The sequence below is a fragment of the Apis cerana genome, linkage group LG3 (assembly GCF_029169275.1).
Source record: "Apis cerana isolate GH-2021 linkage group LG3, AcerK_1.0, whole genome shotgun sequence".
In the NCBI taxonomy this organism is placed as follows: domain Eukaryota; kingdom Metazoa; phylum Arthropoda; class Insecta; order Hymenoptera; family Apidae; genus Apis; species Apis cerana.
The window spans coordinates 7,345,729-7,373,226 of record NC_083854.1 but is presented as its reverse complement, the minus strand read 5'-3'; the positions used below and the strand labels follow the sequence as shown (position 1 = coordinate 7,373,226).

Sequence of the window (27,498 nt, the reverse complement as noted above, 5' to 3'; positions counted from 1 at the left end):
TAATACCGGCTCCGAACTTCTTGAACGGTTGAAATGATAAACGCGCGGTGCCGCGATGAATTAACACCACGATGCAGCGCCACGAAACTATTCGCCAAGGCTTCAAGATGCTCGTGCATCTTTAATAAACTCGACCCGGTCAGTTTTCAGGATCCCCGCGAAGTAAGTAGTCGACATTTCTCTCTCTCTCTCTCTCTCTCTCTCTCCCTCTCTCTCTCTCTCTCTCTCTCTCTCTCTCTCTCTCCCTTTCCTCGAGCCGAGAGAGAGAACGGAGAACCTTGTAACAGTTTCCATCGTGCACGTATCCTGAAAGAAACTGGAACTCGAAGAACACTTGCACAGCTTTCGTTCTTTCGAAACGAGACCAACGAGGCGAAAAATTGGCCGGTTAATCGTGGCCGATTAACGGTTTAAAAGCGAAAAGCGGATGATCGTTGGAGGAGAACGGAATTGTTTCGACGGAAATAATAACCTCTTGAATTCCTGAAGGACTTGAAATCCCACACAGAGGGGGATCGATACGCTTTGGCACCGTGTCCATGGATTCATCTTTTAATAAGCGACCCTTCTCTTCTCTCGAGTCTCCTCGATGACCGACCGGTCAAGAATGCGATGCGTTCTATCAGCTGAGCTCTTTTCCGTAAACGCTCCCCATCGATTTTCTCATCTTCTTTCGCATGCTGGCGGATGAAAGATTTGATTGGAGTAAGCAGGAGAATAGAAATGAAAGAGAAAGTAAATTTTTGGGAAACTTCTTTTTTTGGAATATTTAATAATCCTTTGTATTCGTATAAAAATTATTTCTGTAATTTTTGAGGATGCAACAAAATAATTTATATATATATATATTTTCTGATTTCAATCTGCTTCTTATCGTAGAATATTTTTTTTTTACTTTGTTGCGTGTCATCGTAACGATTGTCCCTCTGTCCTCGCATCATGGAAGATGCTGGATTTTTCCACCATCTAGGTGGACTGGATTCACCTGGTTGTTAAATGAAACGTTAATTAGCGCGTAGTATTAATCGATGTATCTTGTCCCCGATCGTTTCTCATTCTTCCCTTTTTTTTTTTTGCACTCTCATCTCAATCATCTCATATTTCCATCTACTAACGATGATCCTCCATCGTGTTTTCGACCTTGCTTCCAATAATCCAACGAATCATCGTTCGAGCTGTATACACTCATTTCTGTTCGGGAAATTATCACGTGTGTGGGAACAGAAATTCGATTCCCGATATGATCATTGTTTCTTTTAACAAAGTTTGCGCTCGGCAAATTACACGTTTCCAAGAAATTTCACCAGGAGAAAATATTTAATCAAGGGCTAATTAATAATTCCGGGGCGGAAATTGGAGAGAAACGACGTTCACGAGTTCCCGTGAATCGAATGAATTGGAGGGAAGCATTTAGTTGGAATTTTGACTTTTATTCTACGGAGGAGCGTGTATAAGAGGGGAGGTGTTCGATGGAACGTTCGATCAGCTTTTGTGGAATGTGTGCTCAGTAGGTCGAGCAATGCGAGTGGGATGAAAAAAAAAAATGTCATACATATCGGGTGTCTCGTCGAGACAAATGTCGCGTGGTCACGTTTCGAATGTGACGTGAAACGTCAGATAACGATAAATACGCGTCGTACGTGTTCGTACATGTGTTTGCACACAGGCACATGCTCGATATGTGTCTATCTTTTGAGTACGTCTTGTTTTCGAGAAGAGAATAATACCGATATTGTGTACTCGCGTATACAATTCTTGGAACAGTTTCCTACTATATATACTACTCGAAGCTGACTAAATCTGGAACATTCAAGTCTAGAATTATCAAATGGACATATGAATTGTCGTTTCCCAGAAAAATTTATTATTAAACATTGGTATTTATTTATATTCGCTAATAACTAACGTCGTTAAGGGGAGAGGGAAAGGAGGAGAGAAAAACATCGAGAACGAAAGTATTATTGTCTCCACGAGCTTAATTACACACGCAATGAAACGTGTGTGAAAGATGTGTCAACAGATAGACGAGAAATACTGTAATACGAATAAAACGTCACGAGGTAGAAAAGTGTCACGACATTTTCGACAAGCCTTGAACAATTTGCAATAAAGTATATCTATTACATCGGAAAATATCTATTTTTTTTTCTTTTCTTTCAAAGGAAATCTCGTTTGACACGACTTAAGTGTTCTGAAAATTTACACCGTATAATACTTAAATCGCATTTAAAATATTTACACAAAAGATTATATTATCCGTGTAAAATGTAAAGATCAATCTCGAGCTGGCCGATCCGCGCAAAATTTCGCTTGTACAATCCGATTCTTTTCTAGCCGGAGTAGCCGGTCCACGAAACCTCTCTCCCCCTCCTCCTCATCGATCGATCCAATCGATCTAACCCATTTCCACGAAACGCCATGCATACCCCGTATACCCCAGAAACGCGTGGAGGCCATTCCACACCTCCACCGCCGAAAGGGTGAAACGGAAGGAAGAGGGACGAGAGAAGAATCCGTGGCATAAAATTGTCGGTCGAGTCGAAAACCGCATAGCGGGAAGCAGCCCCCACTGGTAGGGGGCTGTTCGAGAAACGTCAACCCTCGCCGAGGATAGAATCTCGACCTACGTTCAGGTCTCGCGGTCGCTTCCGGCGTAAGGGTCGCGGGAGAGTAGGAGGGGGGAGGTTATTCGTAAATTCGCGAGCGGAGGGCGTCGCGGCGTCGGACGAAAGAACGAAAGAAAGAAAAGTTTGGGCGTATGCGGCGTGGCTGGTCCCCCTCTTCGTTCCACCTTCGCGGCTCCTCGCCACCCTTCTCCTTCCTTCGAGATCCTCCCTCTCCTCCGCTCCCTCTGTGTTCTCTCCTTCCTTGTCCCACCCTTCCTCCCGTTCTTATCTCTCCTTCTCTCTCCCCCTGTTCGTATCTCTCTTTCCACCCCCGTGCAATCGACGTAGCGCGTTTATCGAACGACTGCGCGCGCAGCGATAACGGGGATGGGGCGTGCTACGTGTTGGTTGGTCGCAGAAAGACTGGCGGTGGACGGACGAACGAGCGAAGTAACGAACGGGAGGAATCGTGCAACGACGACGAGGACGACGACGAGGACGAGGTGACGGTGACGGCGACGTCGGCGAACACGGGAGCACCAGACACGAATCGGAGCTCGCCGCGCCACTGTTTCCCGACCAGCTCTGTCAACACACATACACACACACATATATATATACACACACACACACGGCCAGCCCCAACAACGCGCTTTGTCAACAGTGACAGCTCGTGTACGCTCGCGAGCGTGTACAGGTCAAAGTGGGTTCCACGTTTACATACGTAATTTCGAGAGGAGTGCGTTGCAATTGCCGGGACGAGGAGTCGTGCGCGAGTTCGTCGAGGAGATAACCGGAGGGAGAGGAAGAAGAAGAAACGAGGAAGATAGGCAGGATAGGATCGGGAAGGATCGCAGGAGAATTACATCGAAATACATCTCTTCGCTCGAACGGATCTCTGGTTGATCCGGAGAGAGTAGGGTAAACAAAGAGGAACTGGATCTGGAATGGTGTCCAGAGAGGAGTGAGGAAGAAGAGTGAACGTTCTCGTGGATGGTTTGTTGTTGGCTTGTATCGATCCATCGGGAAGGAAGGTTCGGGGCTAATCCACGGATCTACGGGGAGGACCGCGTGGAGGGAACGTCTGGAAAAGTGGTAAATCGAGTGCGGCGGGAGTGCGACGACGAACGTGGTGCTGGTGGTGAACGGCGAACGAAAGTTGAGAGGGGTCGTGCGAGAGACGGAGGGCTGTTCGTCGAGGAAAAAGGTGTAATCGGGTGGCTTTCGGAGGCGACGAGAGGAAACTAGAGGGAGGAAGGGACAATAATAATATATCCGGTGAGGTATATTAGGTGCGTCGCTTTTTGTGTTTTTCATTCAACTGATTGATCCTCCCTCCGAAAGGCGGAGGGCGGCGAGGAAGGCATCGATCGCTCGCCATTTTGCACGTCGACCGACATCTTCTCCACGCATCGACGACATTTTCCCTCGTGACGGTAAGACAGAGGAGGGAAGTTTTCGCGAGCCGATCGACGATCCGGCCGAGGAAAGAGTGTGCGCCGAATATCGCGCAGTATATTTTTTCGTGTATATACTTGTTTGGTGGTTTATCGATCGCGTGTGAACCTGTACGAGGTTCGAGGTTCTCTCTGGCCGAGGAGAGGGTACGCGATCGCGATTAGCCGACGAAACAGAGGACGAAGGTGAAGGAGAGAAGGAGGATAAAACTGAGAGGGAAGAAGTAGCTTGGAATTAAGGGAAAGTAGAAAAGGGGGAGACAGGGTCGTTCAGATCGCAGGTAGAAGTCAGCAGGCTGGGAGGTCGGCTGAGCGAGGTGGTGGGTCCCGTCGTGGAGGAGGCCATCGAGCCAGGGGATGCCACCCCGTTGACGGGACCCTCGAGGGAGTCCTCGGTTCCCCGAGCCCCCCCGCCACCCCCACATCGCGTCACCACATTGAAACCACCGAGACCTCCGCCCACTACGTCTCAGCAAACACAGGATCCGGGTCATCAGACCCAGGAGGTGAACTCGGACGCTCAGAATCCGGGTCATCAGGCCCAGAATCCTGGACAACAGACGCAGAATCCGGAACACCAGAAATCTCAGAACCCGGATCGCTCGAGCCAGAATCCAGGCCACTCGGCCCAGAACCCGGCCCAGAACCCGGCCCATAATCACAATCCTGCCCAACAGACCCAGAGAACAGAGCAACCAGGTCAGAACCCAGGTCACCAGGCTCACAATCCTGGCCATCAGGGTCAAAACCCGGCCAACCCGAGTCAGAACCCAGGTCATCAGTCGGCGAATCCGGGTCATCAGACTCAAAATCCTGGACATCAGCCCCAAAACGTGAGACAACAGAGTCAAAATCCCGGTCATCAGGCGACGCAGACGCAACAACAACCGCAGCCACCGTCTCAACCGCAACCACAACCACCGCCACCACCACCACCACAACAACAACAACAACAACAACAACAAGTAGAGAACCGAACCAGTGGCATGGGTACCGTGTTGTCGTTCAGCCCGCGTGACAGACGCGGTTCCGTGTATCCACCACCGGGTCATCAGCATCCCGCTGATTTCACGTTGAACAATTTCAATTACGAGCAGTTGAACAACGCGAAGAACCGAGAGAATAAAAGCGGCGTTGCTACGGTGGCGCCGGCGCCGCCTACGAATCATCCGCCTACGAACAATAACTCGTTGCAAAACAATAATATCAATCTGAACAACAACGACAATGCGAGAATCATCTCGGAGAAGAACGCCCTCGAGAAGAACCTGAAGAAACACTCGTTGTTCATAAACGCGTTATCGTGGAAACGGTTCAGCACGTCGAACAACAACAAGAAGAAGCTCGACAATAAGAACAAAAACATTGGGTTCAGGCAGCCGCTCGATAACATACCCATCGTCGATAAGAATAAGAACATACAGACGCCTCAGGTGAGTCCCTTCGTTTTCCTCCTTCTCTTATTATCGTGTTTTTCTCGATCCAGATTTCAAGTTCATTGACGCGAAATTTCTTTCTTACCAATTAATTCAATTATTAAAATATGAAATACTCGAGAAATATAAAAATATCACATAGTGACACTTTTTTCATCGATATTAATATTGAATGAATGGAAATATTATATTCAGTTAATATTAAAATTAACTGAATACAGTATTCCGAAGGGATAGTCACAAACAATAACGATACCGCGTGCCGTGGATTTTTCTTTTCTTTTATGGATCCAAGGACATCGAAAACGACTTGTCCTCTATCTATAAGTATAATATGATGCAACGGTTTACGTGGCAATTGCGGCAACAGTGGCCCATTTTCTCCTAGATATCCACCAAGTAGCCTCGAACCGTAGTCTCGTGCAAAGAGCATCGTAGGTGCTTTGACCCTAGATACGATCGAAAGAATATCGATCCTATCTACGTTTCCCTTCGTCTACGTTTCACGGTTGTGTATTTTTCTCCCCCTCTGGGCGAAAGAGATTCCCTCAAAAGGAGCTCCTTTCAATTTTTATCGGCCCACCTCCTCGTCAAGGATTCCCGGTCTAAAACGGAAACCGAGACTCCCCGGTCGACGGATGGAATTATTTATCGCCACCCCACCTTTTCACCTTCGAAACCACCCTCTTTATTGGTGTGCGTGCGTGCGTGTGTGTGTGTGCGTGCGTATATTTTTTCGAAGACATTAATCCGCCATTTTATCGGAAGCAGACGAAACCGCCGGCGTCGAACAACAATCACAACACGCACAACCCGACGTGCGAGAAGCTCGTGCAGAAGCCTTTGCCTCCGAAGCCAAGGAAAACCGTGATCCAGGCATCGACCTCGGAATTGCTCAAATGCCTCGGCGTCTTCCTTCACAGGAAATGCACCCGTTTAAGAGACTTCCAGGCTGGCGACGCTGTCATGTGGCTGAGGACCGTCGACAGAAGCCTACTGCTTCAAGGATGGCAGGTGAGTAAAAAAAGAAAAAAAATAAAGAAAGAACGTAACGAGGTCTACAGTGATTTCGAACGCTCCATACTCAGAATGCTCCATTCGATTATTTGGAGGTAAATATGTTTTAGAACTTGCTCTTCATCTTGAGGATTTTTTACTTTAGTTAAAGTAGTTTAGTTAAAGTAGGAAGCAGAGAAATTGTGTAAAGATCAATTTCTGTGGAGAAATTATTAATTTAGAGGAGATATTTTAATTATTTAGTATACACGAAATAGAAAGAAACGAAGAAATTTGTGAAATTTCTATCTTCCACGTATTTTATTCGTTGAAATATCTTTTAAAAAAATTGATTTTTTACCAGTGGTTGAGGAGTTTTTAGATGTTACGAAAGTTATTAATGCATCCAATGCAATTAAAGTCGACCTTCGTGCGTTCTCTGTCTAGAAAATGGAACACTCTGTGCAGTTCTTTAATTACTACATACCTCTCCGATATAATAACATTCACAACCTTTTTAAAAAAAAAAAAAAGAAAGAAAGAAATGTTAATTCGTCGAACAAAAATTAAAATTACGTCTCTCCTCATAATACTTGTAATACTTTCTTCGTATGTCATATCGTATATCAAAAGCATTATTAAATTGTTAGAGGGACGGTTTCAAGAACTGCTAGCACCAGCTCGCTAGAATACGTTCAAACAACGGATCTCGCTCGATAACAGAGCAACCAATTAGCGATAACGCGATAATTAATATTTATCCTGAGCACGAGGCATTCCATACCCGTTATCTGATCAAAGCTGTCCGTCATTATTGCGAATATCGCGATAATGAGTTAATTAAGGCAGGCGCCAAACGATTCAACCGATTATAGCGATCAAATTACCATTAGCCAGAGGGTAGAGAGAAACGAAAGCTCCTGTCTCGGATAAGCTTCACCGATCGAAAACAAGGTTCCAACGAGGCGGAAGATTATTTGCCTCGCGGCTCAAACGGAATCCTCGTCATCGATCGTCCATTCTTCCTCGTGTCGATGCATATTGGGGGAGGGGGTTGGCGAAATGAGAGAATGGTGGCAACGACGAGAGGAAAGGAAAGGATGTCACCGCTTCTTACTTGTTAGACGAAAACGAGATCCGTCATTGCGTTCGATTCATATTCACCCTCCACCCCACTCTTTCTTACATCGAACTCTTCTTCTTTCCTCCTTTCGTTTTCCACTCTCCAGGGTGCACGTTAATATACGCGGTAACCCGCGGGAATACGAAAGACAGAGAGAGAGAGAGAGAGCCACAATGTTAGTCACAATATGTCACGAAGGGAATTAAGCTTTCCGCGAGACGAAACACCAGCCACCGCATCCATATGGTACTTGAAGGCGCGACGAACCGTTCATTGCACACGGATAATATAACTGGAATAGAATAATTGCGTGAAAAATGGATCGATGAAACGAGTCTCCCTTCGAATCTCGTTTCGTTTTCGTGTCTGGAGTCTATGCTAATGAGATGCGATTGCGGTTTATGCTAATTTTATCGTCTTCGCTGATGGGGATCGTCGAGTTTCGATGGACAAGGAGGAGATTCTTTGTTATTGTTTTGTTTATTTTACAGTTTTGTAGTTTATAGACGAATGGAAGATGAATATTCTCTCTTCATTTCTAGAAAAATTTATTGATCATTGTTGTGTAATCTCCACGTGTTAACCGTTTACAATACAAAGTTATTTTTAAGATGTTTAATGATCGAAGAGAAGAATTCAGTTCTGTTGAAGTTATTTCTTTACCATCAAGAAGAATTAAGCGTATTTATGACACGCTGTTGTAGACGGAAAAATAAAGCATTATTTATGGCCATGAATTGTCAGATAATTCGTTTAGATTTCTATGGTACAGCTTTGACGTGTTTCGAGTCGATTAACGGACGCTCGAAGAATAGAAAAGAGAGCACGTGTCCTTCGGACAAAGTTCGATTCCCGTGTCGGCCGTATCATTATCGCTTAAGACACGACGAATAAAATGGAATACCGTTTTTCGATGTGTATTTGTCGCTGAAACTCGATCAAGACGTTGAAAGACACAAGAAATACCCGATTTCTTTCTTTCGTCAATGGAATATAATTGCTATCGGGTAGAAAAGGGGAGTGGAGGAAAATTGTCGAGATAAATGTCCCGTATACAATTGTATTTGTGTATTTGTGGTTCTCCAGAATAAATCCGAAAGAATGAAACAGAATGGAAAAATACGAGCGAATATCAAATTAGGTCAAGCACTGACGTATAATTAAACACCACCTTGAATTCAAGTAGCACAATTTATCGTTTTTATTTTCGCCCACGAGAATCAACACGAATACACGGGGGTTCTCCAAACGTCTCCAATCCCTTTTCTCGAAGTGTGATTTTCTTCTTTTTCGCAACGATGGCGAGAGAGAGAGAGAGAGAGAGAGAGAGAGAGAGAGAGAGAGAGAGAGAGAGAGAGAGAGAGAGAGAGAGAGAGAGAGATTCCTCTTCGACTGTCCCTTTTCTCGCGCGAGCACGAAGGTCATTATCGATTATCCGCTTTACGAGCTATCACGCGTCGTTACGCTGGTTTTCGTGGAAAATCATCATCGCTCTACCCACGAAAATGATATTTACTCTACCGTGGCTTCTCTTCCGTCACGAGTGACGTTCACGTACTGACCACTATCTTGGGAACAATTGATCGCGGTCACATGAATCGGGTAATTTCCATCGATTACGTAAAACCATATTTCTAGTACTCTTCTCTCTTTCCCTCTTTTTTTTCTTTTTTTATTACATCGAACTTTCGAGAACTTTTATTTATCTTCTCGATAAAGTTCATCGAGATTTCTTTATTTTTAAAACCAGTTTTAATCTTTTGTGTCACAATGTTTTGTTTCTTGATACGTACGTTGTACGTATTGTCAATGATTTTTATTCTATCGAAAATTTTATCGAAGATGAAACGGAGATAAGCAAAGATTACTCTTTATTCAATTTGTATGATGTATTAAGAATTATTTTATCTTTATTAAAAAAATAATGAAAAGCGCGAAGAACATATCGTAAGTTTTTAATAAAAAATTAGATTAGATAAAGGTATTAAGATTGTATATTTATGCAAAGTAGATTTTCCGTAAATTCGAGATTCGATTTTCAGATGAATCCATTCCCGAAATGGGTTATAGTATTGCTACATTCAAAAAATCGTCCATTAACGTCCATTTTAAGTCCATTTTTAAAGCTTCGATTATATTCTCTCCCTTTTATCGTTTTTCGATTCTTTTATCATTGCTAGTCAACGTCAGCGAGGTTGGAGAGGGGATGATCGAAAAATAAGAAGGAATTTTCTAAAGTTGATTCATCTATATTCGTCCACAACATTTCGACGATTCGAACTAAAATATTTACACATTCATGGCGTTAATCCAGTTTTCGAAGTCGTTCGATCGAAATGCGACATTTCCATCGACACGCAGTCGCGTGTTTTTTCCAACCAGATATCAACATCGATTTTTCGATCTGTAAAATGTTGCAGTAGTAATAAGAATTACAAAAATCTCTTTCTCCTCTTTCCTTTTGATCCTATTATATGCGCATCAACGATTGTAATTTCGTGTAATCTTTTTTTTAAATTTGATTTACCCTATTGATCCGCCATAATATAATAAAAATTCAATCTGTGAACGAGTGGGAAAAAAGGTATTTAACAACTTTCAAAGGTTTTTTCTCTTTAATGAATTCAAAATGTTGTAATCACATCGCTTTGCACGGATCCGTCAGACAATTCGTGACAATGAAAAGAAGCGTGATAGAAGAACGTTTTATCGCTTTCATAAAACTTTTGCTCCTGTGTAAACTCTTTAAACTCAATTTTCTCAGTTTATAAAGTAACGAACTTTATAAAACACATTAATACGCAAAGTGAAAAAGTCACGCTTCACGCTATGATTTATAATCTTTAATGCGGATTAAAAAAGGAAAAAAGTTGAAAAAAAAAAATTAAAATAAATGAGGAATTTCCGCAAAGAAATAAACAAACGGAAAACAAACAATATCTTTTGAAAAGCTGTTCAAAAGCTGCAATCCGAGCAAAAGTCACGGTGTTCTCACAATGGCCTTCGTTCGCCAACGAATGTATCATTGATAATACATCCACGCTCACATCGACCCCTAATAAGGGGTGGCATGGAACCCATCCACGTGCGTGTGTTTATTCGTCTGAGCCAGTATATGGTGTAGGCAAATATACACAGAGCCGCGGCTTTCGCTGTCAAAGCCTCTCTTTAGCGATCCTCGTCAGAGCTGCCCTGTTTTTCAACCCCAAATCCTACTAGCCCTTACGCTCAGCACTCGTCTCTCCTCTTCGATACGAGTGTCCAGGACCGATTCCATTTCCTCCGCGCATTTCTTCTAATGTCTATTCGAAATCCAGAAAACGTATCTATAAAACTACCCTTGGCAATCTTTCTTCTAGGGAGAGAAAAAATGCAGTGGTTCTCAAAGTGAAGTATTTTTTAGTGAAGTCATCTATGATTTCTAACCTTTAAAATTATCAACATTTATCACTATTTAATCCCTTAAACAATTATTTCATTTTATATGAATTTGATATATTATATATATATATGTAAAATTGAAATTCAAAATGTTCGAAAATATTTCCTATATAAATTTATATTTCTTCATTTTCTTTTCAACTTAGAGAAACAAAATCAATTGACATTTCTTTGTTTTCTTCTTTATTTGTATTTTTTTTTTTTATCTTAAAAATTGTCAAGTTTTACGATAACGATATTATCACTCGAGTGACGGCATTAAAAGTGATAGATTGGATAGAATACAAATTGTTGCTGATCATCACACGACAATCTAGCGTATTAATTTTTCTTTTTTTAATTTCCTCGCACGAAGAAAAGGCGATAAATTAAATCATTAAACAAAGAAAGTCACCTCTAATTTAACATTTAACATAATCATTTTGCATCGCAAGATATTGTTAACACCATTAAGCAATTGCTACGAGCGTAATTATATTACAAGTGGATTATCTATATACGAATATCTCGTGACTCGTAACCAACAAAGGGTCATCTTTGTCACGGACTCTTCAATTAACAACGAGACAATTATTTTTAGTTCGATACACCTTCGTTACGTTATCGTCCACACTCGTTTCTACTCTCGTCACCTACTTTCCACCAACGGGCTCCCTATAATAAACTGGCTAAAATCCTTTTATAACCGGGCTCGACGCTTTTTCTCTCATTCATCCCCCATGCGGCACTAATTCGCAAGTGCTATGTGCACGGGGTACACGTTTTTCTTTTTTTTTTCCTCTCTCTTTCTCTCGCCACCAGAAATTGGAACGCGCTGCACGGTTAATTATAAAGAACCCGCGTAATCGATAGAGAGAGAGAGAGAGAGGTATCGAAAGGGGGTGGACGAGAGGCGGCACGGAAAAATGTGTGTGCAGCAATGTGCAACATCGGGGAAAAACCGCGTGAAGGGGGTGGGAGTCGAGGGTCACGTGCGTGTAACGGCAACGTCGCAGAGAGCCACCCCTTGGCTAGTGTGGAAATATGCGGGGTGCCAGGCCAGGGACGTTCACCCTTCGGTTTTAATTGCAAAAGGGGAGACGACCTCTTACCGAACCCCAGAGCTTCTTACCCTTAGGGAGAAGAAACTCGCGACGAAGGGGAAGGGATTGCTCGAAAAAAAAAGAAAATAAAAAATTGCAGCTTTCGTTGGCTATTATTCGTCGTCATTCTAGTCTCAAGAATTGGGATACGTTGGGACAAAATTGCGCGAGACTATTTATTCTATTTTTTTTAGAGAAATTTTTAGAGAGCTTCGAGAATAGAATTTATCGAAACGATCGTTATCCTCGATTTTTAAGGAATTAGATAGTTGGTGGAAATTTTTGCCACCATGGATGAGGATATTGAAGCAGGTACTCGCTTGATGAAGTTATCGGTATAGATATAGAGAGGAAAGAATTTCCACGTCGTTGAAAGTTGCTCGTTAAAGTAACTCGAACTTGGTTTGATTTATTTGAAATAGGAGTTTGCCGGGTGCAGAGGGAAGTTTCGTGTGGGTAAACCTTGGTGTTGGATGTTCGCCGGATCGTGGTTGTATCGAATTATCGAAAGCTCCAATAGTGTTACGTAAAAGTTGGCTTTATCGATTGCACGCTGCGAAACCAAATGGTATACTATTATTAAATATCGGGCGAAATTTTTTTTTATCTGCCGCTGGGTTGCAAAAATCATTCATCTATGAAGAATGATCGAGTTAAAAAAAATATTTTTATTTACACGCAAACGAATCTGGAGCAAACGTCGCGTCGAGAAAACATTTTGAAAGAGAAAGAGATTAATGTGCTTTCTTTTTCTTTTTTTTTTTTTTTGAAAATAATTTAAGCCTCAATGAAAGATATATTAGTCGCGTTTGGAAAGTTTTACAAGAACGATTAATGATAAAATTATTCGCAGTACTGACTTTGATGCAAATGGGGCAATCAGATGCCCTGAATAATTTTCCATCATGCTTTCTGCCACTTCTCCTTGCGGATGCCACTTAATTCGACGTTAAGTGGTGCGCATAACAACGACGGTCATCGAGGCGACGACTGTAATGGCGGAATACACTTTCTCAGAAATTGTGCTGCCTCGTATGAAACAGAGTGGAAAAAAAGTAAAAGAACGAATCTTAAAATATAACTAAAATGATATAAAGATATAATATCACATGTGATAATATAATAAGAATAATAGCCATGACAAATTCTTAATAACGAATAACGCGGTACTTTTAATAACGAACCATTGAAAAATTTAAAGAATTAATAATAGTAATAAATCTCACAAAATATTTGAAAATAAATTTCGTAAAGTGATTTTCTATCTCACAATCTTGTCTAAAATTACAAGTCACGAATATGTAATCATTAAGTAAGAATAAAAATATTTATTTCGCTATTTTTGGTGTTTCATACATTTTTTCGTACATATATAATGGAGAAACAAAACGACAAGAAATCACGCTCCCTTCGCTCCGAGGTTTCTACTTGTCGACGTAGAACCGCAAATCGATCGTACATGTGCTCAAATCTAATCAGTCAAGGGTGACACATGCAGCCTGTTCCAGAAACACGCTGCATATCGAGAGCGTCGACAGATTTCGCGCACTCGTTGGATTTTATAGTCAATATTCAATATTTCCACGAAAACAGAGAGATAAAAGTAAAAAATAGAGAAAGAAAAAGAAAAACAAATTACGATCACATTTCGATTCAACAAATTGCTAAAAATAAATCCTCGATAGATGAACAATAAACCCTTTTAATAGAATTACGTAAAATTAATAGTAATTCTAATTAATTGCGCGAGCTTTTCAAGATTGGAATATTCTACGAATCGAGATTAAATAACCAAGTCTATTCTATTTTCTGTAACGCTATTCCCGTTTCCAGTATTCTTTCTTCAACGGAACCTTTCTTCAAATTTAACATCGTTAAATTTTCATCAATCCGCTAGATGTCACTCTTCAAATGTTCCAGTAGGTTTACAACTAGAAGGATTCCAATTTCGATCCAGCGAGCTCGATCTAATATCAATCCACTTTTCTCTGACAAGTTTACTCGTTGGCGCAAAAGCACGTGACTCGGGAACGGGTTTGACGATCGTGAAACACAGAGGCACGAGCAACACGTAGACCATTTAAGTAAGAACGTTAATCCATTTTGTCTAGACGGTAAATAGAAGAAGGTTGAACGTCATTGCGGGGAATCTCGTTAAAGGGAAACCATATATACCGATGGAATCGTTTTCTATACTCGCAATGCGGCCAATATGACGACAAAGAAGAGGAAAGAGGACGTGAAAGAGGATGTTATCACGTTTTTGTCAACAAGAAGTCGAATAAAACAATTTCGATTCTTGAATATCACGATCTTTCTTGGTGTATATTTTAATATACACGTTATTATTACATTAGGCAAACGCGTGAAAAGATTTTCTCTCTGAAAGGATTGCTTATAGATGGAGATTATTTCGAAAAAGTTTCCTCTTTACCTAAGACATCGTTTTAAATAATTTCTTCTTTCACGCATAATTAGTGGTAATCTTTTGTATTTGAATAACACTGGTTCTCATAAAAGAGCAAATCTACTAGAGATTTTGTAGAATGTAAATTTACTTTTATGATGAGATATATGTTGCTACATCACGATAAGACTATTATAAAAAGAACTTGCAATTCAAGGAATTATTAAGCACTACTTTAATTATGATATTCGAAGAAGAGAGGAAAAAATATCTAACGAATCATTATTAACATTCTCTATAAATAACCATCAAAAGCATAACCGCATCAAATTCAATCAGACGTAAGAGAATGATCCCTCGGAATACCACACAACATCAAAGAGACACTTTCGTCTGCTGACGGACGGTGATTTTCTCGCGTTGATTGCATGCAAAAGCCTGCACCTGACGACAATTCAAATTAAAGATTCCACTTCGTATGTACAGAATCTGTACAAAATTCAATCAGACCCGTTGGATCTTAATAAGCTGATGAAAAATGAAAAGCGGTTGCAGAGGGTTCTCTGTAGGGATGCAGGCCGCTCACCCCTGGCAAATATCGACCCGGACCAATATATCTACTTTGTTCATACTCGTGCTCTGTGTCGCCGTTTTTCCACCCTCCTCCAACGCTTTGGCCATGTTACGACCAAGCAGGTGTACACCTCTGTGAGGTGATCAAGACACGTGGAAACGTTGTAAACGTGTGGTACAGCGTATCGAGTACACGGGAGAGGTATTTATTTTAAAAATAAATTGCTCCTCCTTTGCCGTACACGATCTCTCTCTCTCTCTCTTTCTCTCTCTTTCTCTCTCTTCCTTTCTCCCTCCATGCTCGATACACACAACGCGACCAATTAATATCAAAAGCTATTATCTGTCCTGAAAAACGGAAATAGTCGGGCTAATAATAGTCGTAAGCTCGATGTTTTGTAACTTAGCTACCACGAGACCTCCTTTTTTTATTTTTTTTCTTCTTTCCTTTTTGAAGTTTGCACAGTTTCCCTTCCTCCTTTCTCGCTCTTCAAATATCGACCGCTCGCTCTCTTTCTCCTTCCTTTCACGGGGGCTACTTTCTCTTAGCGGGCTAACTCTTCCCATCTTTTCTCCCCATCTACTCTCTTCTCTCCCTTTGTCACGAGCAATATCGTTAACGTTAAGGAAGACTTCAAAGACTCGTCGTTAACTGGCTGTCGTTCTTTCGACACACATTTCTGCAACCGTTTATTGCGATCCGACTTCCGGTTGAGATCTCTTCTCGAGCAGAGTCTCGAATCTTCAACGGCATTGACTTTTCTTCGTTAACACGAGGTGTGCGCTGAGCGTATACGAAAACTTGCAACATTCTGCAATTCTATTCTACAATGTAAAAGTAACTCGAGAATGTAGAATGATGATTATGCATAGGGCTTCTACATATATATAAGACTTCGTTTTCGAGAAAATTGAAATGGATTGCCAAGGAGAGAGAGAGAGAGAGAGAGAGAGAGAGAGAGAGAGAGAAATGGAGAGAGAGCTGCATTCATAATATGCGATTGATTTTTCTCTTACAGAGAAAAGAAGCCTCTGTGAAATTTTACATCTTCGATTTAATTTTGAAACAAAGAATCGTCCTCTTTTGATTTAACGATCTTGTACGTAGATCCATGTGTATTTAATACAAAATTATAAATTTATTTACTATTAATAAATTCTTATAGCGGACTATAAGATGATACTGTACATCGAGATTGTTAAGCTTACGTAGTTAACCCTTTGTCAACATTACAAGTCCATAAGTAAACTTGATGCACAAGGAGATATATATATATACATGTATAATGAAGATGAATTTCCCAAGGCATTGTCATAATCCGTAATATCGTTGAAAGATTCAAAGAAAGAATCGTGAATCACGTACCCTTTTTTCAACATTAATCGACTACTTTCTTCTACTCTTTTGATCTACGTCTATCCGTCCACACACTCTCTCGATTTTATATTCAAAGCGGAACGAGTCTTTGACCCTTCGAGCAATCTCTCTCTCTCTCTCTCTCTTTCTCTCTTTCTCTCTCGTCCCTTTCCTCGAGTTATCGTCCAATTACAACGAATGCTTTGTGATAATTAAAACGTACGCCGGTGATCATAGGCGTGGCAGTTCTTCGGCGAGGGTGCACACAGAGTTTCTTGCACATATGGATGCACCGAGATGACCTGGCAGAATCAATGCTCTCGACAGTTTCTCGATTTTATTATATACGTCTTAGATAAGTGATTTGAAATATTCACGATACGCTTTGATACAAAAGGAGAAATGATAGAAATGAGATCGTTGCAAATTTCAAATCTTTGTCTATTCGTTTGAGCGTCAAATGGCAGGAATCGTTTGATCTTTCTGTTCATTGTGAGTCCAAAGAGTCAAAATTTCTGCACGATTTTTGCATTATATCGTTTATCGAAATTAAGTAATAATCTTTTGTCGCTTTTCGCAAGCTTCGTTGTCGAAGAAAATATTTTTATCATAGCGTCGTCTGATACGAAGCAAAATGGAAAATGACTCGACACTTTTACAAGCAGTCAAAGTGTTGTATTTTCGGCGGTTTTATTTTATCTCCCGATCTCGCTTTCAATTTTATCATTTTTACGAATAAGAGAACGAGCGAGGCCAGTGCAAATTAACGCGGCCACACGATTATGGATACCTTTGAGAATCCATTAGAATCAATGGAACCGCAATTGATCTCAGAGCACTTAAGGAAACGATGTACTTTGCCCGTGCACTCCCGACCTATGCCACATTCTAATTCGCTAATGATTCGAAGGACTTCGTTTCTGGAGCAATGAAAACGACTTTGGTAAAGGACAGCTGACGAAATTAGACAACTTCATGGCCGTGGAGTCGTTAATGTTTAACACGTGAATGGAAATAGACGTGTCCAGGTCATGATATTAACATCTGTTCTGTCTTGGGAGAAGACTGTATTGCTATAGATTGTGCAATATTTCTCATTCACCCGGAGAAATCAGATTAAAGACCGATAATAATTACTCGTCGATTTTTAAAATATTAATTCGACAAAATTTACATACTCATTCCGAAAGAAATTATTTTTGCGTTTTATAATATCCAAAGGAAGATGTTATATATACATGTTTAAAATCATCCTGTAATTTCGAAAATAGACGAAAAACACTGATAAAAACTGCTCAAAGAATCCTCTCGAGATAAGCGTTGTTCAAGATTGCAACGGAAAAACTCGAGGCCGCGAAATATCGTTTTCCTTTGGAGCGCGATGAAAAGAAGACCTGTCGCAATCGAGGTATCGAACGGCGACTGACATCGAGTGCTACAATGCCGATTGCAATTTCGCAACCGTGGCACGTAATGTGACACTGCTCGTGAATCATCCCTTTCTGCCGGTCGATTCCGGACGAGTATCGTCTGCGCGCTTGCCAACCAAGAAGAAGCACCTCACCTGAATGCGCGCAAGTACAATACAGACGCATCGAATGTCTGTCTGGGCGTCCTCCATACTCGTAGGAATTCGATTCTATTCGAATCGAGGCTTTCGCACAGCTCTTTAGTACCGTTGAACTCTGATAGATTGATTCTTTTACTTTTAGAGAAAGAATTTTTTTCATCGGTGGTATCGTTTTAAAGATGGTAGACTGGGAGAGTGCACTTATTTCCAATTATTAGGGAAATCTTGTTCGTTGTTGTTGTTATCTTTTTTAACTTTTGAGCAGAAGAATTTTGTCTAGTAGTATCATCTATTTTAGAAAGAATAAATATTAGTATCATTATTTTCAATGTCAAGTGAAATTTAATTAATGAATATTTTGTCAAGCGATTTCTTGAAAATTTTTGCTCGATCCATTAATAATTAAGATTGTCTCGCATTATACGCGAGTATAATATGAGAAACTAACGTGAAACGTTTTCCAACAGGATGTCGCGTTCATCAATCCCGCCAACGTTGTGTTCATTTATATGCTGGTGAGAGAGTTGGTCGACGGAGACGAGGCTTCCGAAAGGGAGCTTCAAGCAACGGTTTTAACGTGCCTCTACTTGAGCTACAGCTACATGGGGAATGAGATCAGCTATCCCTTGAAACCGTTCCTCATCGAGGACAGCAAAGACAAGTTCTGGGATAGGTGCTTGCTGATCGTCAACCGGTTAAGCTCCGAGATGCTGCGAATCAACAGCGAACCCGGATTCTTCACGGAGGTCTTCACTGAACTGAAGGTTCGTATTCCATTCGCTGTGATCCAATCTCTTTATATTATTTCATTGAATTGTCAATTATATTTCTTATAAAACGATACAATGAGGTCGTTTAATTAAAACGGAATTAAATTATCGATTGACCCAGCCTGATTATTCAGGCCTCTCCGAATTCTTCGATTTCGATGCCTGAAAGAACTAATTAAACATAAAAAGATTCGATCTTTCATAAATGTGAAAGTAAAAGTCACGAATATCATCGAATTATATATCGCCTGATCGATTTTACGACCTCGCTACATCGTTTTCATTCTTGGCGTCCTTGCGCATCTATAACGTATCAATCATCCTCGACTTTAAATCTAGACGTAGATTATAAAATGGGGCAAATAACTGAGAAAGAAAACCGTGAAACAGGCCTGCGGTGCTGGGGATCGAGGCAGTCTGCCTGGTACCGGCCTCGAGCGGAGCCTCGTCGTCTCCGGAGTCGCAGTACCCACCAAGGCGGCTTGACGGAGCTACACACACTTGCTGGTGCGCATCGACAGGCACGGCTGCGACGTCACGACACTCTGACGACGGCCGTCGCGACGACGAGGAGCTGCCCCCGCAGCTTGACCCCTCCGCATCGACCTCGACCTCGACGTTGCATCGACAACCACATCAGCAGCAGCAGCACCAACATCACCATCATCATCACCATCATCATCATCGACCTAGCCGCGACGATGGGGAGGCTGGTGGCGGCCGATGTCCGTCCTGCGGCCAGAAACGGCGGGAGGAGATCTTGCTCGCCATCGAGGACCTGGACGCGATCGAGTCGGCGCCCCTCGAGGCCCAGAGAACGCCCACCACCCAGAGGACGTGCAGCTGCGACACGGTCGACCCGTCGGCCGCCGCGCGAGATCTGCCCAAGTATCGAAGCATCGACTCGAGATGGGCCGACGGCAGCTTCCTCTCACCCGACGAGCAGATCTGGAACCTGAAGAAGCGCACCAGCGAGGGAACCGAGTTTCGATGGGCCCTGCACACGTCCAGCACGGATCTCGACCTGGCCAAGAGGACGAGATGCAGCTGCCACAGCCTGACGCCGGAGGACAAGAAGTCGCAGGAGATCCAGCGAGGCGATCTCAGGAAACATCACAGCGCGGAGACGGACAAATGGTCGATCAAGCCGGATTATTTGAAAACGCCGATGCACGATCTGAGGAAGCACAGCAGCGACGACACGAGAATGGCGAGGGAGGCGAGGTGGCTTCAGGTCCCGGAGGTGTTGCCCAATCCGAAGCCTAGGTGCACCTGTCCCAAGTCCAAAATCCTGGCTCCCTCGCCGCCCGCGGAGCCGAAGAAGTCACCGGAACCGGAGAAGCCGACGATAAAAAAGGAGGAACCGGAGAGGAAACTGTACTATTCCGCGTCGATGACGGTGGAGCGAAAGGAGGAGCCGGCGGTGGAGCCGGCGCCGCCTGAGAAACCGGAACTGAAGAAGCACGCCAGCGAAGACACAAGGCTAGTGAGGACCGAGAGGGTCAGGGAGAGACCGAAGCTTGAACGATCGCACGCGAGGGTCGACAGTCAGACGTCGAAGAAATGGGGGATCAAGGAGAAGGTGAGCAGCCCCGACGAGGGGAAGAAGGCTCGTTCGAAATGGGCCATGAAATCCCACTTCTCGTTGCCCGTCGAGAAGAAGGACTCCAAGTGGAGGAGTCAGGACTCCACCGAGGGTTTCAAGAGCAAGAGTTTGAAGGAACGGCCCAAGTACAGTATTCGTAGGAGCATGTCACCGGAGCCGGATCCTCGACAGATCACCAGATTGGAGAACAGGATCGTCCGAAGGTTGATTTCCCCCGAGATCACGATCACGAACGCGAAATGGGCTCCGTACGAGGACGCTTCGCCCCTTCCCACCATAGGGATCAAGAAACGGGAGCCGAAGCACATCAGCGAGATCAAGTGGACCCCTTACGACGGCTCGCCGTCGGAGGGGGTCGTGGGCGGAAGCTTCGCGGTCCAGGAGCCGGAGGAGCCGAAATCCTGGTCGCCGTTCCACAATGTAACGCCTACGCATCATCCACCTCCAGAGGCGACGCCTTGCAGAAGCGACGACGAGGACTTCCGGTGGAGGATCCTCAACCAAGTGTCCGCGTTCCCGATCTATCAAGGCGGATGGAAAGACGAATCGCCGGAACGAACTCCTCCCAAGAAGATACAGTCACCGGTGGATCTGTCTCCGCCGATCTGGTCTCCTCAGGTTCCCGCCAGTCCCGTGAAAAGGCAGAGATCTCAACAACAACATCATCATCAACAACAACAACAACAACAACAATATTCTCCGCAACCTGTACAGAGGAAGAGCTTGATAAAGGGTCGTGGGTTGTCGAAGAAGAAGGCTCTACGGGCTAGGTCGGAGAGTCATCAGGCCGAGGACAGATTGATGCCGCCCACAGTGATCGTTCGCGCGGCTAGCGAGGAGGCGAAGAGCCGTCAGAGGCCCCAGTTGATGAGATCCAAGGCTTTGTTAGAGGTACCCGCCACGATAGGGATTGGGAAGAGATCGTTAAGCGAGGAAGTGCCCCGCATGCGTGCTCGTGAACGGGCACGTGCCCCTAATAGAGCTCGCAGCGAGGAGGCGTCCAAGTACGAGGATCCGTGGTTTGCTAACGACGGCTTGGGAGCTGAGAGGAATACCGAGTTGCGGGAATACGTGACGACGGTTTGAAAAGTGGGGGACGGTAGAAACGGTTGACGGTACTCGAAATCGAAGCGATGGTATTTTATAATTAATTTCACCCCTCTTCTCCTCCCTCCTTTTCATTGGGACGAATTTCGGTGCTCGATGGGAGGGAGGGGAGGGTAGGGCATGATTTCGCTCATGATTAGCTTGCTTAGGTGTTTTGTACCGGTGTAGAACGTGTATGTACGTTTGAAAGTTTGCGTGCAACTGCGATGACAAGATTATTTTTCGTCTCCGTGCTGTTCCAACTTCGTTTCAATTTGCCGCTTATGCTTCACTTATCGTCGACGCGTGATGGAGTATGGAGTAGCGCACTGCGAATCGTACGGGAGATTCACGAGATTCACGAGAGCGAACCGAGATGGAGAAGGAGGGAATGGAAAGAGAGAGAAAGAGAAAGACAGAGGCAGAGAATTTAGCGACGACTATCCACACCGGCGCAATTCTACATCGTTGGCCTACGAAAACGAAGACTACTACTAACAGAAAGTTTCGAACACGTACCGAAAGAGGAAATTACGAGGTAGTAATCAGAAGAGTCAACGATTTTTTCTGTGAAACAAAAAACGAGAAAAAAAAATGTTAAGCTGAGGATACACGCAAAAAATCGAGGCAAGGGATTAAGGATATTTGACGAAACTCAACTTCGCGTAGTATAAAATAACCTAAATGTGCGCATCACGGCATTGGAAGGACTCAAAACGAAGAATATCGAGAAAAATCATAGCAACCCTCGTGTGTGAGCGCCCTTCTTCGAATAAACGAGGATACTTTCGGCTCGACGATACTGAAATCTTTTTCAGCGACGTTGACCGTTGATGGGTCGAACCGTAAATATTCGATTAAATCCGACTTAACGATAATAATACGAGCTTAGATCTTTAAGTATAGTTGATATTAAATACCGAATGAAAAAAAAAAAAGAAGGAAAGAAAAGTTGCAAGAACTGTGCGGTTTGTCATTGATCAAAGATCGGACAGAAATCGAAAGGGGGAAAAATCGAAACAAGTCGAATGGAAAGGAAGATGAAACGTAACGAACGATACGATTCAAGTGCATTGTGAGAGTTAGGTGTAGAATCGGTCTCGTTCCAAGGATGAGACGAAAGTATTTAAAAAAAGTTCGTTCGGTGAGTCGTCGGGGCTCGACGAGAAGGACACCTTTGTTACACCGTTCCTTTCTGTTTTCCGCGAACAAGAAGAATCAATCGCGTGAACGTATCGTCGCGTTGTAGTGAAAAAGATAGCAGATCCTTCCAGGATCTGGAAGATCTGATTCGTTCGCCAAATGCATAATACGCATAATTAAGTTCATACATGAAATAAAAAAAAATAATAATAATAATAAAAGGGGACCGCTATCTGAGGTAAAACGACATTTAGCGATCCCCGTGTGCCGGCGCGTGCAATATTAATTAGGATTACATTCATTGAATAGCCATTTAAGAATGGGGTACTAAGATTTAAGAAATGGAGAGAAAAAAAAAGGAGAAGCAACTAATCCACGTTATCGACGGCTGCACGTACTTATTATACGATTTATGAGGTATGTTTTTTCAGTAGCGAAAACATTTTTCCATTGACTGGTATTTAAACCGTGGAATCGACGAACTCGCGGCTCGTCGAGGATTTTCGAGTACTGTATACATATTGTAAAACGCATATATGCTCTCTGTACACACGTTCGTCGGTCTCTTGCCGCTTTCCTGGCCGCGATACTCGATCGTTTTAGATTTTTGATATTATTGCAAAGGAGATTCAGAGACGTTTCTCTGGTGAACGGAGGAAGCCTCGATTGAAAGTGCATTTTGTATTTCGATTTCAATACACATCCGATTCATCCATCGGTCTATGCTATATACCGACTAAAAACAGTGCTTCGAAACGTGTCACGTGAACATTTACACGGGAAAAACATGGACACAGAGAATCATAGGACACGAGCATTTTTATTCACGAGGCACTTAGCATGCGTGTTACTTTGTGATGTTCGATATACTCAAAGTAATATGCACGTTAACTGCCGAGAACATTTTCCATGCATATTTACAACAGAGATACTACTTACATGGATACACGCATACACATACACACAGATTTTGTACATATTTTTAATAATGTATGATAGGTATAATTCTAAATTGTACGAGGCAAACTTATGTATCTAACAGCACAGTTGTGTAATGCGCGTGATCGTAATTATATCGCGTATGCCAAAAGAAGGAAAAAAAAAAGAAGAAGATAGAAAGATAAAGGATAAAAATGAAGCGTGTTTTGTTAAAAAAAAATGAATTTTTTGTAGTAACTCGGGACTTCCTCCCAAACGACTTCGGATCCGAATTTTTTCGTTTGATCGTTCATTTCCCTCGCGGTTTCTCGATGTCGTCTCGTGTTGAGAACCTCTTGCAAGCACCATAGAAGCGGTTCTATGTCGCTGATGTCTGGAATAAAAGAAAAGAAAAAAATCTAAAAAAAAAAAAAAAATACAAAATCTTGCGGGAGTTATATTATTCTAATAATTCTAATTGGCCGTACGAATAAAAATCGATGCTTCCGGTTCGATATTCGAGAACGAAAATGATAACTTCAAAACTTAGTCGTTCCTCGAGATCGAGATCGATTCTGTTGTTTACTCGTGCGGCTCTTAGCGCTGTCGGTGCAAAAAGAAACAAAGAAAAAAAATTAAAAAAAAAAAGAAAAAAATAGATACAAAGAGAAAACTCACAGAGATAAAAATTATTTTCTAAAGAATAAAAAAAAAAGTATAAAGTAAGAAAGAAGGAGAGAAAGGAATCGAGAGAAAGTGAGAGAAAGAGAGTATGATAGATTTAAAAAAAATAATAAAAAAAAAGAGAGATTTAATGAGAAAGAAAAGAAATGTCAACGATGAGCTTGCGTAAGAATCGCGCGAGAAACAAAGACGAAGCGAACAAAAAGCGAGAGAAAAAGGAAAAAGCGAAAAAGAGAAAACCAAAAAAAAATTAAAGAGATAGAAAAAGATAATTCCCATTTTTTTTTTTTTTTGCGTGTTTACGCGCGATCTCGTGCTCGCGAATTTTTTTCTATAAAATGCGGGTTTTGAAACGAGATCGTATATACAAAATAAAACGAGAAACAAATTTAAGAGAAAAAAAAAATCGAAAAAATCGAAAAACTACAACAGATATCTACATCATATTTACATACAAAAAAAAAGAGAAATTAAACAATGTCTAATGTACTGCGCGCCTGATTTTACCGTTGCATAGCGTACGAGAAATTCTCACTTAGGTATTTGTAAGTACCGTTTAAGGGGGTGGGGGGGCAGTCAACAGATAATTATACGCCATTAGTTGCATTTGATCGATAATATATTTAATTAGTTGGCAATTTATCCGTGGCTAGCAATCTATCTTTCTTTCGTCGACTCGACGAAGGATTGCGTTTGATCTCGAGAAACCGTGGTGCATCCACATGCATTTCTTCGTTCAGAGGTTAGGATTATTCTAGTGTAAATCATTAGCTAATAGAAGCGCTTTTAAAATGATTCAATTTATATTATTCCTTCGAAGGCTCCATCGATTTTTAATAATTCGACGAACACATACATATATACACATTTACACATTCACACATATATACGCATTCATATACACACACAATCATTCTAGTTACATATGATAATACTTACTTATGTATACCCGGCATGTTCCAATACGAACTGTCCCTTAAAATACTTTCATTATTTTAGACGTACGAGCTTTCTCTCTCTCTATTTCTCTTATTTCGACTATTAATTACTTTTTCTTAGTAATTTCTCGCTGCGTATACTATTTAAGAATACCGATTGTTGTAGCCAATTACTGATAGTTGATAAATTATTATTAATACTTTAACGAGACAAAGGCTGTTGCATTTATTGTTTACGAATTCGACGATCGCTCTAGCTGCACGCACTGATATAAAATAATACTCTTTGTATAGGGAATATAGAACCTTTTTCGATCGAAAATTCTCGAGATCAATACGCAAATCTGATTCGTCGACGTGTTTAGAGAACGAAACATATTAAAAATGCGTGGCGTCAAGAAGGATGCTGTACGATGCGTTTCTGATCGCTGCATCGTGTTCGAAAATTGTTCCTTTTTTGCGTTCAAAATATCACGTGATGATCATCGTTTTGCGATGATTATATTTTTTCGCGAAATAGTAAAAAAAAGACGAAACACGATCAGTTCGCCGAATAGTGAAATAAACTCAAAAAGGAGAATGAAATAAAAAATAAATAAGGAAAGGGATAAGAAAAAAGAAAGAGGAAGGAGCCACGCTAGTTATATTAAACGTACTATAATAATGCGCTGCATAGCAATTCGTTTCTTCTCGAAGTACACACGTATACATAATATACATAAATATAGGTTCTTTCCTTCGTAGTGCATACAATAATTAATTCTGGCGTATTCATTGCGTACTGTATAAATGTATACATAGCGTAATGTATTAATTGCGTAATTACCATCCCGAATGGCGGCGATTTTAACGGTTCCATTGTGCAAGGAAAGGAACCGCTTAAACGCGCTTTACAAAGTGATTCATAACATGTTATTTCTATTTAAGAAGAAAAGACTCGGGCACGTTAAAATGCTATACAGTGTAAAACAAAGAAGACGAAAAAAAAGATGAATAATATTGTATCTGTGCTGCCATTAGCGTTAAAAAAATGAAAGGAAAAAATTTAAGAGAACAGACGAAGCCAAAGTATATAATTAATGAAAAACACGCGGGTAATACATATACATATACATATATAATACACAAACACTTGGACACATACACATATTCATATGTTCCACATAGTGGATCATGTTTGGAGATGAACAGGAAAAAAAAATATATATATATAAATAAACATATGTTATATACATACATACATATACACAGTACACAAATATATGCGTATTAACGCATACACACGTACATTACATACCCGACGATGTAATTAATAAGTACTTTAATCCTGACAAAAATAAATGATTAATTTCGCGGTATGAGAATGATTTTAGGAGCCTTCGTGTTGAATAATTAGCAGTCTCATTCCATGTATCGTATAATCGAGAGATCGAGTGACCGTGATCAGTACGTATATAGAGATAAAATCATTAAATGACAAAAAAAAATGCGAAATGATAATGAACCTGTTAAAAAAACGGTTCGTAGTGTGTACTGTATTCGAATGTGATCAATTTGTTACTTATGTTACTTATGTCCCTGATTATTGTTATGTTGTGCTTATTATTATTGCTGATGTATTATTATCATATTTATTATAACTCCGAGAAGTATTATCATTATTGTGAGTATTATTAGCTTTATTATCACGATCATTATTATTGAATATTATTTATTATTATTATTACTACTATTATTATTATATTACGCGAGCACGATCAACCGCTCATTTTTTTCTAGTCGAATTTCTCTAGTCTTAATTAGAGTACTGTCGATACTCAGTCTCCCCCGTCCCCAATATTTGATTTTTTGTCAAATAATCCCAAAATGATGCCACGCGTTGCAGGACGCGACATAGATCTTGCGTAATAGAGTGATGCATTACCTGTGCAACAAATGCAGTATACAACCCGTAAATATGAGGTCAATGTTGATTTGTTTAAATAAATGTAAGTTTGAAAACTCACAACAGATTAAATTGTTTTACAATCAATTTCCCTATTTGTTATTCACTTAAAAGATAATTAAAATAATTTAATTATTTTTTCATCATTTTTTTTAATCCAATTGTATTATTCAATATTTTTTTATAGAGCATATCGAAATATATTGTCATCGTAATATAAAAATATTTCGCAGTTAAAATTTAAAAATATTTAGAAATTTTCACATATTATTTTCTATTCAATTATGTTTTTTTAATCATAAGAATCAAGCAAAATTCAGCAAAAATTTTTGAATTTGGAAAAATTTCGTATATCATTAT

The 27,498-nt window shown here is 41.3% G+C and overlaps 1 protein-coding gene across 1 annotated transcript; it reads left to right on the top strand.

Annotated features, from left to right (window-relative positions):
- Positions 1-33: 33 nt before the first annotated feature.
- On the top strand, positions 34-27,201 carry LOC107998155 (uncharacterized). Its single transcript, XM_062072171.1, has 6 exons — positions 34-162; positions 4,345-4,961; positions 5,073-5,496; positions 6,268-6,513; positions 18,516-18,721; positions 19,209-27,201. The coding sequence occupies exons 1-6, from the start codon at positions 34-36 to the stop codon at positions 21,508-21,510; spliced, it is 3,924 nt and encodes a 1,307-aa protein (XP_061928155.1). The 3' UTR covers positions 21,511-27,201.
- The last annotated feature ends 297 nt before the right edge of the window (positions 27,202-27,498 follow it).